The sequence below is a fragment of the Oreochromis niloticus genome, linkage group LG10 (assembly GCF_001858045.2).
Source record: "Oreochromis niloticus isolate F11D_XX linkage group LG10, O_niloticus_UMD_NMBU, whole genome shotgun sequence".
Taxonomy (NCBI): domain Eukaryota; kingdom Metazoa; phylum Chordata; class Actinopteri; order Cichliformes; family Cichlidae; genus Oreochromis; species Oreochromis niloticus.
Window position 1 is genome coordinate 284,592 of NC_031975.2, and position 19,071 is coordinate 303,662.

General features: G+C 41.9%; 1 protein-coding gene across 1 annotated transcript in view; it reads right to left on the reverse strand.

Moving 5' to 3' along the window:
• The window catches only part of LOC100698910 (CXADR-like membrane protein), a 69,562-nt gene extending 64,364 nt beyond the window's left edge, over positions 1-5,198 (reverse strand). Inside the window, exon 1 of the mRNA XM_005464685.4 lies at positions 4,835-5,198. Within this exon, the coding sequence (XP_005464742.1) occupies positions 4,835-4,976 (142 nt within the window). The 5' untranslated portion in view covers positions 4,977-5,198. The remainder of the gene's footprint in view (positions 1-4,834) is intronic.
• Positions 5,199-19,071: the final 13,873 nt, after the last annotated feature.

Genomic DNA, 19,071 nt, shown 5'->3' on the forward strand with positions numbered 1-19,071 from the left:
TATGTGTGATTTCTAGGCTAAATGTCACACTCAAATGATGATACTCAAACCATGAAGGAAACTTACTCAAACTGAACATAAATGAAACTTAAGACTTACTCAAAAGGATATAAGGTGTAAATGATAAAACTTAAATCTTAACTCTAAAGGATATAAGTAATAAAAGATAAAAATCACTCCAGGCGTTTGTCATGTAAGCAGGTGTGTTGCAATTCCTTTCAGAGCTCCTGTCCTCCTCACCGTGTATCGGCTGATCCTTAACGCCTGCCAAGAGTTTCTGACCCTCAGTTGACCAGGAGCCACAGCTCTTTAATAAGCTCAAATGCAATCATGTATAAAAGATTAAAATCATTTTCATAACAAAAGTTCTCTCTTCTCAGATCTACCAATATGTTTGCTCGTCTCTACTACAGTTTAATCAATGAAAATTACACTGATCAGCATGCTATGTGGAAGTTACAGATTACATAATGGCAAAAGCATTTTGTCAGACCCCTCAATATCTTGCCCGAGGTTATTTGGCATGCAGACTGGGGATCAGCCAGGGATCGAACCACCTTCCGAACCCTCCTGACCTACAGCCACTCCGATATGGCTGTGGAGAAATAATATTGGAATATTACTTTGGAAGTGAATTGTAACCTCAGTCCTCAGGGCAATAACATGGTTATACAATGCTGGAGTCATACAGAAGCTTCTTTCAGGTGGAGAGGACCCGTCTGTCATGGTGGAAATCAAACCCACAGCCATAAAAAGACTTCTCCATGGTTTTAAACCTTCCCTGAATGATCATTACTCTGGAAGCCATTCAGGGAAGGTTTAAATACTGGAACTGGAAAAATGGCTACAAGTGAGAAAAAAGAAGTGAAACAAACCTGTGACTGTCATTTTCATTCAGTGCTCTGAAATCTGATGGAAACTCATAAATGTGAGAAATCAGTTCATTAAAAACTTTCATGTGGTGCAAACTTTTCAAATGTATTGCAGACGCATCCATTCTTTGTCCCTAAGGCTATGTGGCTGCACTACAGCTGAAGAGGTTGATATGAACGACACAGGTTGTTCAAAAAGTGCAGGTGCTGTCTGAGACAATGACATAGTGTTGGCAGGGAGAGCGAGAACAACAAGAGATGGATGATGAGAAGGGGTAGAGGGGAAGTGAGATGACAGTGTCAAAGTGATTTCTGTCAGTTGGCTGAGGAGGCACTCAGAAGGGGGACCAATCCCTGCTGCTGTACACAGCCAATTAAAACTCAGTGTTTACGTACACGCATGCAGCCCCTTATCACTTCCACGAGGCAGGACCGTGTGTCCACCACCGACTGGATCTGTACTGGCACATAAACTCATGGTTGCATCAAGAATGGAGCGATGATTAGAGCCAAGTCTAAACAAAGAAAAATTACATTGATGTATTTAAGATATACATTTTACTCACATTACTCACAGTTCTGGATGAACAAGACAAAACTGCCACTTCCTGCCACCTGACCTCCTTAGTCTGAGTGAAACGGGCCTTCTGTACCAGGCACTCTGACATTAAACGTATAAAGAGTCTACTCTTTATGGATGCCATAATAACAGCTCTTCACACAGCCCTCACACACCTGGACTGTAGTAACACCTATGTGAGAATGCTATTTGTGGACTTCAGCTCTGCCTTCAATGCAGTTCAACCCCACAAACTGGTTAATAAACTAAGCAACTTAGGACTCAGCAGCTCACTGTGCAGCTGGATACTGGACTTCCTGAGCAACAGACCCCAGAACGTAAGAATGGGAGACCACACCTCCTCCACCCTCATTCTGAATGTGGGTGTCCCACAGGGGTGTGTCCTCAGTCCCCTCTTATACTCACTTTTCACCCACGACTGTTCACCAATCCACACCAGTAACACCATTATAAAATTTGCTGATGACACCACTGTCATAGGACTGATCGACAACAACGATGATTCAGCCTACAGAGAGGAGGTTCAGCATCTGAAGCAATGGTGTGACGACAACAACCTGCATCTGAACACAGCCAAGACCAAGGAGATGGTAATCGACTTCAGAAGAACAAAGCAATCTGAGCACTCTACCCTCTACATTGATGGGGAGGAGGTAGAAAGGGTAGAAAGCTTTAAGTTCCTCGGAGTCCACATCTCGGTGGACCTTACCTGGTCCACAAACATCTCCCACCAGGTAGGGAAAGCACAACAAAGGCTGTACTTCCTCAGGAAACTACGTCAGGCCCCAAAGACTGCTAGTAAACTTCTACCGCTCCACCATTGAGAGCCTTCTGACTTACTGCTGCACACTCTGGTTCAACTGCTGCACTGCGGAGGACAAGAGGAAACTGCAGCGGGTGGTGAGGGCAGCAGAGCGGGCAATCAGCACTTCACTAACTCCCCTCAGAGACATCTATACTGGCAGACTTCAGCAGAAAGCCAGCATCATCATCAGAGACCCCTCGCACCCTGGACACTCACTTTTTCCCCCCTTCCCTCTGGTAAACGCTACAGGTCCATCAGGTCGAAGACAAACAGACTCAACAGAAGTTTTTACCCACAGGCTGTCAAACATGCCCTACCTCCACCCTGATTGGAGGATAACTGCACTGCCAACACTCATGGACATTACACCCTTATTTATAAATCGTATTTCTGTTTATACTTCAATGCAAACAACACCCTTACCTCTTTAAACTGTATTTATTATAACATTATTTAGTATAGTTCCAACAGCACCCCCCCACACACACACTCAATGTGCAATATCACTGATCACACTGCACCTCTCAATGCACCTGCTAGTTAGATGGCATGTATGTGTAAGTATATAGATGTAAGCGTGTATGTGGAAATATGTGTGTGTATGCATGTACGGATGCAAATATGTATATATACATATATGTATGTATGTGCGTGTATGTTTGCAGGTGTATGTATAACTTGTACATATCTTTCTTGTGTAAATGTAAATTTGTCATTGTGTAAATACTTACGCTATTGTGTACTCCACACACATGGAGAGATGCCAAACTGCCTTTCACTGTTCTTGTAACAGTGACAATAAAAAGCTATTCTATTCTATTCTATTCTATTCTCTGATTATCAAACACGACGAGCGTCTGAGCGCGATGCACACTGAAGTCCCAAGGTGAATCTGGAATGATGGAAAGAAGAGATGGCATGTGCATCGTTGCGGGCGGAGGGAGTGCACTGCTCCCACATCCCAAAGAACAACAAATCCAAAGCTATTGGCCTATTTGAGTCTTTTGGCTGTCAAAGTCACCGATGACACACACTGCTGAGGCACTCAACAAGAAGAAAAGGAGATGGGGGAGGGCAGCTGCCACAGATTTGAAGACAGAATGCTGCAACACATCACACCCTAACATCTATCATCTCCACTCTTAACAGAGCCTTTGGCCTGCCACTGCTGATCTGCTCTTTATCCAGACACAAGCAGAGAAATAAGGCCGAACTCACTGTTTGTGCAAATCAGATCAATGTAAGCAAGGAGGTCGGTGAAAGTTCTCAGTACTCAACAGGAGGCAAAAAGGTGAGTTTCCTAATGCTCAAAGAGAAAGTACACTAAAACCCTAGCCCTTAAAAACTGACGATAAAGAGGTGAATTCTTTTTGAGGACTGATGAGGCCGAGAGCTGGTTTACAGACAGCTTTCAGCAATCTTCATACTTCAACTGTACTGAATCCTAAATTACTACACTACTACACGACCCACACAATCAGATATGGTGTCAGTGCACAAACAAACTGATGTGTCATGGTGGCTCCATCACATTTACTTAGCTGCAGGACAAGCTGATGAAGTACAACAAGCTGTGCTTGCTGTGGCTCGTCTAACATTTTCCCATAATGCAAGTAATGAAGTGCCTCATCACCCACGGACAAGCATACCAATGGTGGTGCTGTTTCTCTCTCTCATGTGGGACGTGTTTTCTAAAACAGTAATGGTCAGCAGAACCTGCAGCAGCTGTGTTTACTCCACCTTCATATTCCTGGATTTGCCTCGCAATAAATGCTAACATGCTTGGTAAGTCTTTGGCATTACATTTCTGTCATAATGTGAAATTTGCACATAAATAGCTACACACACCCTACACACTATGAAGGTAAATCAGAATGGAATCAGCACCTAATTCAAAACTCCAATCCATCTTTGATTTGTCTTCTTTCCTCGCCTGACACAAAACAGGCAGAGAAACAAGAACATAAAGTGAGAAAGGTTCAGAGCATGGAGAGTAACGAGGCTTGTGATGCTCAGAAGACTGTCCATCTGGAAATGTATGACAAATTCCTCTTGGCACAAAATGACAGTCAGCTGAATGTGGGCAGTGAATACTGTGATGGTAAAAACTCCATCAACAACACTGCTGTCCAATGTTTTTATCAACATGAGCACTGACACACACACATATATATCCTGTGGAAGAACACCGGTCTTACTCTGTCTGTAGGTGAAACCACAGTGCAGGTGCAGTCTTTTATTTTAATTATATTTCTCTAATAACATAAACGGGAATAATTCTGTCCTTCATAAAACAATCTTCTTTTGTCATTTTGATATTAAGCAGAAGAGAATATAGAGCAGTCTGTGCTGTGTCTACTGTACTGAGGTATTTATGCCCTTATCTTGTGTGTGTAGCTGCACATTAATCCACAGAGGTGCTTTTCAAAGCTTTTTCTTTTCAAACAGTACCGCGAAAACTTTTTCAAAGCTGTGTGGGAGTGCAGCAAGAACGCACAGGCTTGCAGTGTGTGCTAGTACACACACACACACACACACACACACACTGCACTGTATGACATTTAAAGCAAAGCTTACCCATGAACAGACTGATCTGATGAGAAGCCGACATCCCTTCATGCGCCAAGGACAAATCCGAGCAGGGGAGGACTGTACTGCGACCAAAGCGAGACCCGGAGCCGCACCTCAACTGCACGCCACAGTCAGCATGGCCCTTCATCTGAGCGCAAAGCCCCGTGTCTGCTGACCTGTCTGCTCGTCAGCGTGCTGCATCCTTGATGTCTTCCCGTCTGTGTGTCCTGCTGCTGCTCCTGCAGCTAATCAAAAGCCGAGCTGCGGACGAGTGCAGACACCCACAGCGTCCCAACACAGGCATCCTCACATCACGCCTTCATTCTTTTCTTAACTGTTCCACGGACTAATTTTAACTGTCGTGGCGACACAGCCCTCTCTGTGGCAGCTCCCAGTAGATCTGCACAAACATTTGAAATCATCACTAAAGACATATTTTTATGGTCTGGCTGTAACGCACGTTGACCTAAGCAATTTGGTTTTAACAGCCTTAGTTGTTGTTTTAGATTTTTTTTTATTGACTTATTTTAATTATTTGTTTGTTTTTCTAAATTTTACTGCCTCATTGTTGTGGATTTTATTTATTTTAGTATCATTTTACATTGTTAATCACTTTCTGCATCATGGAGTGTTTGGAAATGTGCTATAAATAAACTGGACCTTCTGTGTGCTGCTGTGACCTGCATTTTATACAATTATTATATAAGAATGTGATATTACATCTATTTAAGGTCTAATAGATATTACAGACTACAAGTATAAAATCATTTTCAAAACTCTCTCCAGGGTGCAAGATGCTAGCAGGCAGGGCATACATGGAACGCCATAACCAAGTGGTCGGCATAGTATACAGAAACATCTGTGCAGAGTATGGCCTGGAAGTCCCGAGGTCAAAATGGGAGGTGAAGAATGACCGAGCCTGTGGGACTTCCAGATACAGACCAACAAACTGGTGGTGACTTACCAATTGGACATAGTAAGCAGTGGACAAGCAGAGGAAGATGGCCTTGGTAATAGATGTAGCGATAACAAGTGACAGCAACATCAGGAAGAAGAAACACAAGAATCTGGAGAAATACCAAGAGCTGAGAGAGGAGCTAGAGAAGATGCGGAGGGTGAAGGTAACAGTTGTATTTGGGCTCAGGTCTTCAGTACTGATGGCCCCCCTTCTCCTGGATCTTTTTCTGTGTGCCTTTGGCTAGACATTGTTATATTACACATATGCTGTAATAAGAGAAATAATACTGATAGAAATGAATAAATAAACAGATAAAACAAACACAAACAAGGAGCCTAGAGAGAATTTATAGAGCTCATCTGGGAAAAACAAAAGTGTTTAGTACGACATCACAGTCGGATCATAATTGTGATTGCAAAAGCTGCCAGCTGAACAAAATAAAAACAAAGTGTGTACTTTAATCTCACCTTGACTTTTTGATTTGATGTGATGATGTACAGAGGCAAAATTACAAAAATAGACCTTTCTATGTATGAGGGGAGACCACGAGAAAAGTACAAGAGCTGAACCCAAGTCAGTGATGGTGCAGTTTTACTCCTCACTTCCTCCATCACCATCTAGTACGCCGCTGCCTCTGCCATGGATAAAGGCAGACTGCTCTGGTTTGTCCGCTGCACTTAGAAGGTGGTGGGCTGCAATCTATTCACCTCCAGGTCACTGAGATGTAATGAAGGTTTCTGCCAACCATTTACACCCAGACAGAGGTGGGTCGAGTATACAAAAATTGTACTCGAGTAAGAGTAGCATTACTTTAAAATATTATTACTCAAGTAACAGTGAAAAGGAGCCATCCAAGAACTTACTCAACTAAGAGTAAAAAAGTAGTTGGCGAAAAGGCTACTCAAGTACTGAGTAACTGGTTGTAATGTCTAATTTATGTTTTTAGTTTGTTTAAATAAATGCTCAGACAAACAAAAATACATAAATGTACAAAATTCAGTATTTTCAAATAGAAATTATGTAAAACCATTAACAAAATAAGGCACAACAATTCTAATTTCCAGATTTCAGTTTTTCACAACAAAGCAATACCCACAGTAAATACATTCACATTTACAGCAGCCTCAGAGAAAACATTAGAACGAGGCAACTTCAGCATATGTATGTAGACACTAAAGCTGATGCACCAGAATGTCAGACTAGGGATGGTTCTTTCAAATACAAGGACGGATGAAGTAAATCAGAAACACAGGACACAGAGATGCAACAGGTATAATCAGGAAAAGTTTATTCCCCAAGGCGGACAGCAGGTCTGTGTCATCATCTTGCTCAGCCAAGATTGAGTTGTTAAATAGGTGGAGTGTTGGTTTTTATAAAAGACACACTCACATATTTCTCTCCAGAAAGTGCATCAGTGAATTCAGCCAAAGGTCCCAGGGTCTTGTTGATGGCCTCAAGGACATCAATGTCCTGCCATGAGGGGATGAGGTGCCTGGTTCCTTTGTCTTGGGAGAGGACATGGGCAATGGCCTTCTGCTGCTCAAGGACTCTGGAAACCATGGCCTGCCTAGATCCCCATCTGGTTGGACATTCAGTCTTTAAGGAGTGGTCTGGCAGGTTGAGGTCTATCTGTGCCTTTTTCAGCTCTCTCTTTTTTTTCCAACTGAATGAAAAGGTGCTGACCACTTTTTTGCAGACCCCCACTGCACGCTCAATCCTGTGATCTTTCATGACTCTTTCTATAAAAACATAAAAAATATAAACAAGCATTATCAGGATGATGATTGTCATTTCCTTGAGTGTGAATGAATAAGAAAAAGTGATGGTAGCTTATTTATGTGTTTGTATAATTCATAGAAAATGTGTATGACTGTGAGAATGAATAAAAGTACCTCTGAATTTAAATCGGTTTTTATATATTATATTCATTCGAAGCATTGAAAGAAAATCACATTATGCATCATATTCAGTAGGAATTAGGCCTACTCACCTATGGCCAAATGTAATCTGTGCCCAAAGCACTGGAGCCTCATCCAGCCATTCAGTTGTGCAGCCAGCATGACATTTGCAGCGTTGTCTGTGGTTATACAGACGAGTTTACTCTCCTCCAGATCCCACATAGCCAGTGCTTGTTTCAGACCTGCAGCTATGTCCTGCCCTGTGTGGTCTTCTGGGAAAAATGATGTCTGGAGACATTTCGTTTTCATGTTGAAATCCATGTCAATGAAATGTACCGTGAGGCTCAAATACGGCTCCATGGTGCGGCTTGACCACAGGTCCGTTGTGGTGGCAAAATATTGGGCTGTAGCCACTTCCTTTGCGACACCATCATGACACTCATCATATAAAGCGGGAATCGCCACTCGACTAAAATAGTGACGAGATGACAAGTTATACCGTTTGTCCAAAGTGTTGATTAGTTTCTTAAAGCTGGGGTTGTTCACTGTGTTAATTGAGCAGTGGTCTTTGGCGAGGAAAAACGTTACTGCGTTTGTTATCTCCTTGTGTCTCTGGGAGCTGGTGGGATATTTAGTCGCGTTGTACAGGGTAGCGTGAATGGAGGTCTGTGAGGATGAAGCAGGTGTTGTTGAGAGTTTTTCTCTATGCTCCTTCATTGTTTGGTCGTGTGTCACTTTGTGAGCGGTCTTCAATTGATTGAATAAATTTGTAGTGTTGACCTGTGGTGCAGCTACAACACCGTAGCAAAGTTTACACACTATATCAACTTGAGCCACGTCTGACTCCGCGAACCCATAATGTTTCCACACCACTGAAGTAGTTTTACCTCGCTTTTCAACCAACGGCATTCTTTCTTTAGCAGCCATTATTCTCTCCTCTCCAAATAACGTCTGCTTAGCTTTCGTCGGGTACTCTTAATTGATGTGACGCGTGTTCGAAACGCAGAGGGGTGCGCTCGATTTGCCACCTCGCGAGAGTAAAGCACGAGGGAGGTGCTAATAATCGGCTCAGACATTTTTAATGATCGTTGAAAGCCCAGATCGTGATCGAGATCGAAAATTCGATTAATTGAGCAGCCCTACTTGCAGTAGCACAGGAACAGAGCGGGAGGGAAAGAGAGAGAAAGAGAGCCAGAGCCAACAATGTCACATTAGAAAGGTATAGTAATCATCCATTTTCAGTTGCGGATGATAAAGGATTCAGAAAGGTTATTCATGCAGGCCCATATGACAGAGAATATGCATCTTCTATTTGTTTTCATATTTTCATTTGTATTTAATTGTGTTGTGGTTTGCAGTGTTTTGTGTTATTTTATTTTAAATTTGTTTAAAAGGACAAAGCTGAAAATTTAAATAGTTAAAAGTTGAAATGTGAATAGTTGGTTTTGTATTATATGATTTATTTATTACATTTTATGTGGAGTGAATAAATAAAAGTATATTTACGGTGGCCCCTACAGACAAAGCACGTACAAACTCCAAAACACGTAAAAACTCCAAAACACGTAAAAACTCGATAGCACGTGTAGCTGAGATATAATATACTGAGTGTGAACATTCTCAAAACTGTATTGTATATAGTTTATTTTTTTACTGTGTAAATTTAATTTTTGTAAAACTAAGGTTCCACATGTCACTGTTGAAGTGGGGCATTAATCAGTAGTGATGGTAAATTCGATTCTTTTTACTGAATCGAGTTTTAATGAGTCACTCACCAAAGTGAATTGGGTTTCTTGAGTCATTTGAGTCACTGAGTCAGTTGACCAGAGAGTGCAAAAGTGTATATTTTCACTCAAACTTAATTTGTTTCTCTTTTAATGTAAATCCTACTGCTAAGATGAATGATTGTAAAAGAAAACAACTATTTTCTTTAGAGCAAAAAAAGAGCAAAAAAATTCTAAAGGGAACATTTATTTATTTTTATTTTATTTTATTGGTATTTTCCTTAAATGTGTCAAATATATATTTTCTCATCTAAATGTCCACTGAGCTGTGAGCCAGGGGGCGGTAAAGCGCCTTAACATTGGTTGCCAACCAAGGAGAAGAAGAAGAAGAAGCTGTGAGCCAGGAGGGAGGGGGTGAGTGAATGAGTGATTCGTAACCCGGTTGTTCAGTGATGACGTGACGAACCCTACTTCCTGTCATGACCCTGTGCCTTCTCGGCTGTCTCTGTATGGCTACAAGTATGTTGCGTCTCTCTTTCTCTCCTCCTGCGCTCTACCGGGGCGGAGTCATGACGACTCCAGCCCCTGGCTCGGACACCTGCGAATAATCATCTCATCACTACGCTCACTTCTTAAGGCGGCGGCTGAGAGAGCTTCTTCGCTGGATTATTGTGTAACGCTCGTTAGTGTCACTACTAGTTGAGCTTTCTTCTCGAGTTTCTTTGTGCTGCAACTTACCAGTTCTTTCCCTCCGTGCCAGATTCTCGCCAGCCTGAGGACCACCAGTGGGTGAGCTAACAACCGGAGCCCGAGCCAACCTGAGCCTCTGTAGGATTGTGTATATAGCCCCTTCCCTTCTCGTACCTGTGTCCCCTGGAGACCCTCTCCTTGTTCTCCCCTCACCTGTATATATTCGCACCTGGAGTGTGTGTGTGTGTAAATAAATTGTGAACTCTAGTGACGGTCTGCCTCCGAGTCTCTCCTGAGCCTGACACTTCCGGGCCTAAAGTAGTCTGCGTTTAATATGGCTTTTGTGTTGTTAACATGTTTAATGTTTTGTATTTTCTTCTATTTAATCTCAAAAAGCTCCTAAATCAGTCAGTGATCACTGTTGACCTCCCTCGGCTTTTATTACTGCTAATCATTTATTTAAGCTCAGTTTTTAAAACCTTATGATGTAACTACAGCACAGCCCATGCAGCAGTATATGAATGACTAACCTCGTATTGTGGATGGATTATCTCACTTGTTCTCCTGGCTGAAGTTTAGTCCTTTTACAGCATCCTGCCATGCGATTACATTTTTTCCTGACCACCGAGAACACTCACGTTAACTTTTATCGAGTGGAAAAAAAGTTAGTTAGTTTATGTTATGCTAACATAGCTGTGTCGCTAGCGGTCACGTAGCACATCATTATATACCAGCTAGCCAAACTTCAGTAACCCTACAAACGTCACTGCTCTTTAGTTTTCTGTCTTCATTTATGTTGGAAGTTATAGCAGAGCTGTACGTTTGAATTTTTTTCCAAAACCCCGCAGTCAGGACATGCTATATTGTATTTAGATCATTGACTGTAGAAAACATGGACGACGCGACCCCGCCTCCTACCATTGTGCAAAAATGAAGCCAAAATACCCCGCTTGTGGAGGCTGCCATCTTGCAAATTTGGAGCCAGAGTCTGCGCAGTAGTGACTTGAGGTGGAGCGACTGTGTAACGCTCCCGCCCACACACCCGCTGGACGTCACCGCAAACACGCCCCCCTACACTTTTTACGTAGCCCGGCTGCTCGAGTTTTTTTGCTGGTTTACCGCGACTGACGACTCGTTTAATTAAGGTAAATACAACCATGTCACTGTTATAAAAAAGACACACAGCTTATCATCTTATAGTTCTAAAATCACTCTGTTGTTAATTCGTTAGTTAGATTAGCCGCTAGCATACGCACTGTGTTGGAGGCTTGTTGCTAGCTAGTTAGCGATGCTACACACCTGCTACTCTTAATAGTCTTCAACACTTATGTTTTTTTTTTTATCCATTTTTAGACAGCGATGAGATCAGCTGCACACTCTACAGAGGCCCAGAGTTACTGTTAATATCAAAAATATAATGCTGTCCTTTGAGATTTTAACATAAGACTGTGAGTGTAATGGATCTAAAACTGTTTAAATCTTCAGAGCCCTCTACAGCCTGGTAACATGGAGACTTTAAAAACATCAGCAGAACGTTTCAGTAGTGTAGTCTAATTTGTTCTTTTCATTTAATAATAGAGTCCATATTGTATCAACAGCTACATTCACCCTGGAGAGAAACTAGTGAGGGAGACCATCAGGACCAAGCTGGGTTTCCTGGGTCCAGAGGTTTGGAGAAACTTCTTCCCTTTCTTTCATCACAGATGTCCTGTGCCATAAGTTCTGTTGACCCGCTGTAAGAGGCATCATTTAAGAAACACCAGGAAGACTGAAGCTCATGGCATTGATCAAGCAGGACTCATGATCTTCACCAGCAGCTCCCTCACAGGGAAATCTTCAGCACTCCTCCGTAGGCCCGCCCCAGGAGATGGATAAACCCAGCATTTCATGAACACTGTGATGGAGACCTTTGGTTTGTGTAATGTTATAAATACTCAAGATACTCCCCAGAGGCTCCGGACTTTTACATAAAGATATTATATTCAGTCCTGTAGAAAGTTATATATTTAAAAATATATGATCCTCTCTGGTTACTCTGGTATGAATAACTCTGAATAACTTTATGGTAAATAACACACTATGTGTAAAAAAAACTGTGAAAAAATTCCAGATGACAAGTTTGTAGTTCAACATACAAGTGAGGACCTTTGACCTTCATCAGGTTTTATTTAATTGTGTTAGAGAAAATTTCATATGCTCTTCATGCAGCTGAGTACATCAAGTGTTTAAAACGGAAGCTGTGCAGGTCTGAGATCAGCAGCTTTATGAAACACCAAACTGAGGTCCTGTTAATACTGATGTATAGTGACACAGTTACATGAGTGATTAATCCTTTTGTTTTTTTGTCTTTAACTTTATCAATAAAGCTGCAGCTTTCACTATAGTACGTGTGGTACTTTAACCTTGGCACTGTTTTCATCAGTTCATTTTACAGTTAACATGTGAACATGCTGGATGATCTGTCTGCTGTCACTGGGTGGTGCTGAGGTCTGAATCTGAGGGCAGCTCCTGTAATCACAAAGAGAACAGAACCATCAAACTCGGATATAAATTTTATCCCTCAAAATTGAAATAAAGCTGATTCTTCTGTCCTCACACACTCAGGATCTGAAGTTCTTCTCTTACATTTTTTTCAGTATTACAGTACACTACAGTACTTTAATCCATACTTCCTGATTAATGAGGAGTTACTGAAATACAAGCTTTTAAAAAAAATGTTACTGTCTTTACAGATGTGGCAAGAGACTGAAAACATGCTGTTGTTTGCACATATTTAATATTCAGCTCTGCACAGGAGCTGAAGCAGGGTGCAGCCTGTTGCTTTTACAGTATAATACTTGTAATAAAAGTACAGTAACAGTAATTAGTGACTGAGCAGCCCGGGGCGTTTCTCTTGATTTCTTTAGTAAATTCATTCACCTGCACAGCTAAACGAACCCTGACAGCCGAGTGCTCATCTTAGCTAGCTAGGTCTCAGGACTGAGCTAAGGACGGTAGTTACAGATTAGCTTACAAACACGTTTAACTTACCGAAAAAGTGCAGCGGGGCCTCGGGTCCTTCTGTCGGGTAGTCCAGTTTTCTGAAGAACACCTCAGGCTGTCAGGTTAAAACACTCGGTCGTGTTTTCGTAGCGTAAACGCTGGCCCACCTCTCAGAGCCTACGCTCTATCTGCTATTCGCGAACAGAGATACGCAAGTTTCTCCGTGACTGCAGCTGTCAGTCAAAGCTGTTATGATGACGTTTCACCCCAATTTAACATCACCGCGGTAGGAATTAGAATCAAACTTATGGGAAAGGAGACCCCTTGGACATCAATCAGCATGATGAGAACTATTGATAACAAAAGAAAGAATCTTTGGAAAAAAGTTATCTAAGGAGAATTAATTTATTTTAGTCTGACCCCAGTCCCATCCGCTAACATGGAGGAGGCGGGGTTTATGACCTATACTGCAGCCAGACACCAGGGGGCGATAGAGACGTTTTGGCTTCATTTTTGGGGAGCTGTCACGTTGTCCATGTTTTCTACAGTCAATGATTTAGATAGAAGCTAGCGAGCTAACTTCCTGCTAACTTCTAACGCCGTTAAATGTCATAAATTCCATTTTCATGGATGCCTGGATGTTAAACTCAATTGTTACACCTGGTAGAGCAGAACACTGATCATTTTATTAAAGATGAAAGACTTTAGACAGTTTTTCAACTCTCAGTAATGCCACAGTGATCGTTTGATATATGGACCTGCAGCGGAGTTTAGGCCCAGACACGGCCAGTGACGTCAGACTGAACAACCGGACAGGAAGGGAGGGGGTGAGTGAGTGAGTCAGTGATTAGTTCAACTCGTTTGAGCTGTGAGCCAGGAGGGAGGGGGTTAGTGAGTCCTGAGTGATTCGCTTATGCTATGATTCAGCACAGCAAGGGAGGGGGTGAGTAACTCAAATGTGCTGTTAGCATGCTAGCTGAGCGATGCTACTGTGAACTGAGGAGCTATTGTCTTGATGTGAGCTTCTACTCAGGGTTTTTTCTTCCAGTTCAGAGCAGAAATGTTTTTGTTAAGAAACTGGCTGTTGTTTTTTTCCCCACAATTTTAATTATAAGCTAGATATATTTCTACTAATGGAATTAGTTTGCTAACAGCAACAGGGATGAGTCAGTGAGTCAGTTGCGCTTGTGAATCATGATTCACGAGTCAGTAAAGTGATTCTCGAGTATTGAACGATTCGTTCACGAATCGAACATCACTATTAATCAGTGTGACACCACTTGTAAACATGCTGCATGGACTCCACACTGGGATGAGGAGAGACCTGCTGTTGCTGTGTGACACTGATTTTGCTGCTGCACTTTGTCTTTTAGAAAATAAATTCAGTTTCCAGTCAGTCTGTCTGTCGTCACAACACAGTCTTCCATGTGAAATCTGCTACACACGTACAAACTCCAAAACATGTAAAAAGTCCAAAACACGTAAAAACTCAGAAGCACGTACAAACTCCAAAACACGTACAAAAGACGACAGAAGTGCTCCAGGATGCTAGGCACAGTGTTGAGCTTTTGTTACCTAGTGGCTACACAAAACATGTCCAGTTTATTTCTTAATGCATAAGTTATTTTCTCCATAGTTAGTATAGATGTCAGTCCATTAAGCCACTGAGATAGTCCACATATTTTTTGATTTTTCCAACACATAGCAATACAGCGCTTGGCTTCCAAAAGTCCAATCGTTAACAGAGCTCTATTGTTTGCAGCAGGTACAAAATTATTCGGGTATATATTTAAAATACGTGGAGGTCCCTCGGATCTCGGGTTTTTTGGGCCCGGGGTTCAGTCTGCTCTGGTGTAGCCGGCTGCCGGCCAGGGGCCTGCGGGCTCGTCACACATCGCTTTTACACCATGGCTACTGGGTGACCCCCCCATCCAGGGCACTCATCAGCTCTTTCCTAGAGCTGTGGCACAACTGCCCCAGCGGTGGTCCTCCTTAGGCTCTCTGTCTCAGTTACACGGAGAAACCTTATGAATGCCCACACGCTTACACACACAGGTGTACAAACAGGTGCTCACAGACACACACTATCTAGGTTGGCTGCTGCCTCTAAACATATCATGCATAATTAGTCCTGTATGTCGCTCCATAACATTCAGTATTTATTATTTACTCTTGCTTATGCTTATGTGTATTGTTGCTGTGGTTTCCTGCTGTGTTGTTTTCTTTTTGCTTGTTTTTTTCCAGCAGGTGATCAAACAGATTTTAAGTGTCTTTCTCTCCTCTTAAAATAGCAAGCAGTGGAGCAAAGACAGGCTCATTAAAAATGTACCTGGGGAATAGCAGTTCCTTTTCTCCTTGCTCAGTGATTCTCCATCCAACCACAGCTATGGGCAGTCTCACCACATTCAACAATGTCTGCTGCGAGTAACTGACCCGGCGCAAGCAAACTAACGAACAGAAGATGGTGAATATTGTCCACGATGAGGAGCGGCAGTCGGCTGCAGGCTGTAGACGGCAAACACAGAGTTATGGCTTACTATGAAAAACTTCACTCAGAGCTATGACTGTGACAACCAGTACTAGGGTTAGCAGATCACTTGGCGAGGAGTAGTGGTGAGCGCTGGTCTTAAATGCTGGCAGCATAATTACTCGCAGGTGTAGAGACATGCTGAGCACGGCGACTCCGCCCAGGCTTGAAGACAGCAAACAGAGGTGAATGTTTCCGCACTCACCCGGACCATGACGGAAAACGCTACATCCAGGTGAACGCCTGGATGACTAAGCATGCGTCAAGATCATTTGAGAGTGGTTTGTCCACTCTGAGAAATGATACAGCTCCAGGGTATCTGTTCAAAATATTAGATTTAGTCTAATGAGTGTGAAAACTACCTAATTTTTATACTCACTGAGTCAAATTAATTCAGACCATTTTTCTGAGCTCTTCTATGGTGTTTTCATATAGGTCACAAAACACTCCACACACCCCCCTCCTTCCTCAAAGTGCTGCAAGCTGCTCATTATATAGAAGCAAACTGCATGAAAACCAAAGAATTCCACTGAACTATGAGATGAGTCATCTCACGAGGGACTGTCACCACTTTATCTCGAGCTACATCACAGTTGAGAAGCTGTATTATGCTACAGTAAGGTTCACTTTTCTGTCAGTGCCCAAACGGTTTATTACTAAAGATTATAATGGTTTTTAGAAAAAGCCAGTCCTCCTATTTGAATGCACTACTGACCCAACCAACGAGAATTTAAAAGGTGTCAGGTAACCATCCATTCACATCGCACGCTGACCCCACTCTTCAGTGAGGAAACTGGTCTGCCACCAAGGTACTGAAAAAATGGGAATTGGCAGGTCTTTGAATTTGTACAAACGAATTTAGTTAATGTTACACAAGCCTTTCATGTTTCTTTTATTTATTTCTATTTAAGTACCACTGAAGTACATTTACCTAATTATAAACAATACGGAAACTACTTATTTTTCTTGCATTGATTTAAAGGGACTAAATTTAAATACTAAAACCAGTGTAATCATGTTTGACCACCACTGAGGCAATATCTTCAAAGACAACAACTAAATATCATTGGACAATAAGACCGGCCTTTAGAGTCTTAACAAGTAAGACGCTGAAATTTAAGGAGAGCACAATTGACCACATAGGTTCAGCCACACTCTGACACAGTGTCAGCAGGCGTACTGAGAGGGTAAGTGGATTAAATACATTTGCTTTAACTGGGGACGTTTCCACAGGATTATGGTGGTGCATGCTGTATGAAAAGTCATCTGTAACACATCTACATGTTGTTTTTTCTGTTTTCTTTTAAAGTGCTAGCTAATGTTGGTATTAGCTGTGTGGCTATAGTTAAAAAATAGTTTAACAAAGTGCACATAGTCGGGAGAAAGCAGCTATTGCCGGTCGGATTTGGAATTTATGTATGTGGCAGAGCACGCTGGCATTTTTGATGGCTCAGCAAGCTAATAAAGCGCACTAGTGTTTGTGTTGCTCTTGTTAGTCATAGCTACTGGGCTAATGAGTCCGGTTGTAACCATCAGACTTTAACAAGCTGGGAGTGCCACCGTGCCTGCTTACACAAACACACACACTCAAAAACATCTCCCGCTTATGGACTGCAAAGGAACGTTAAAAAGTGAAAAATTCAACGCTGATACAACAAAACTACCATAAGTTACCTGTCATATTCTAAGTCATAATAAGGATCCTACCACTTTAGATGTGGACTTAAGAACCTGTGCCCACGAATGCTAAATCATCTGTCTGTTTAGTCATTGTTATAGGTGAAGTGCCACTTACTTGACTGTTATCTTAGTCAAGCCCAAATAATACAGCAGCACATCTGCAAGCAGATATCTGCAAGCGTGCTCCCGGCACCCCAAGAAAGTGTGGTCAATAAACAGTGGTCCTAATTGTTTAATTAAGTTCTGTATTATCATTGGATATCATTCCACCTAGATTGCTGAAAGATGTTTGACACTATTGGTATATGTTTGCTTTTATGTCTGTTCCCCCTGACTTTAAACATGCAGTGGTGGAACCTATCCTTAAAAAGCAGAACCTGGACCCAACAGTTCTATCAAATTAAAGACCAATCTCCAAATTGCCTTTTCTGTCAAAAGTCCTGGAGAAAGTTGTCCTCCTCCAGCTCCAGACCTTTTTAGATAATCACGGCATTGGTGAAGTATTCCAGTCTGGTTTTAAAACGCATCATACCACTGAAACTGCCCTTTTAAAAGTTTCTAATGACCTTTTAACATTTACAGACTCGGGAGATTCCGCCATTTTAATATTACTAGATCTCAGTGCTGCTTTTGATATGGTGGATCATGGGATTCTTATCTCTTGGCTGGAGATAAGATACAATATACATATAATACAGTATGCCGGTATTAAAGGGACTGCATTGCAATGGTTTAAATCTTACCTATTTAATCGATCCTTCTCTGTTAGTTTGGGAGACACATTATCCCCAAGGACCTCGCTCTTTTGTGGGGTCCCTCAGGGATCTATTCTTGGCCCGGTTCTCTTCTCAATTTACAAGCTTCCTATGGGCTCTATTTTTAAAAAAAAATATGGTATCTCCTTTCACTGGTATGCAGATGGTTCACAGATCTACCTCCCACTGAAACGCAAATCTGTGAACCCTCTGAAGACACTGTTCGATTGTCTGGAAGACGTTAAGGCATGGATTGCTTTAAATTTTCTCAATCTAAATGAACAGAAAACTGAGATCATTGTCTTCGGCCTTAGTGACCATTACGACCTTGGCCCCTTAGAAAATTATAAAAAACCGTTTGCAAGGAATTTAGGTGTGATTTTTGATAGTAACTTAACATTCGATAAACAGCTAAATACTGTGATGAAGACCAGCTTCTTTCACCTCCGCTTACTTGCAAAGGTGAAGCCATTTCTCTGCTTGAGAGACTTTGAGAAAGCAATCCATGCCTTTATTTCATCTCGCCTCGACTTCTGCAATAGTCTCTACTCTGGTGTAACTTCGTCATCTATTGGCCGACTACAGCTGGTTCAAAATGCTGCGGCAAGGCTTCTGACTGGCAACCGGAAGCGAGAGCACATATCCCCTATACTTGCCTCGCTACACTGGCTGCCAGTAAGTTTTCAAATTGATTTTAAGATCTTGACACTTGTTTTTAAAACATTGCATGGACTAGCTCCTATATATCTTTCTGATCTTTTAAATTGGTATACTCCGGTGAGATCTTTGAGGTCTGCGGACCAAATGCTTCTAGTTGTCCCTAGGTCTAGAGGAGATCGGGCTCTTGCTGTGACTGCTCCGAAACTGTGGAATAAACTGCCTTTACATATCAGGACCTCTCCAACACTGGATACTTTTAAAACTCGTTTAAAGACCCATTTTTACTCTTTGGCTTTTAATTCTGTATGAGTCTGTCATTATTTTATTCTTATTATTTTCTTAACTTTTATTTTACTTTCCTTTTACATT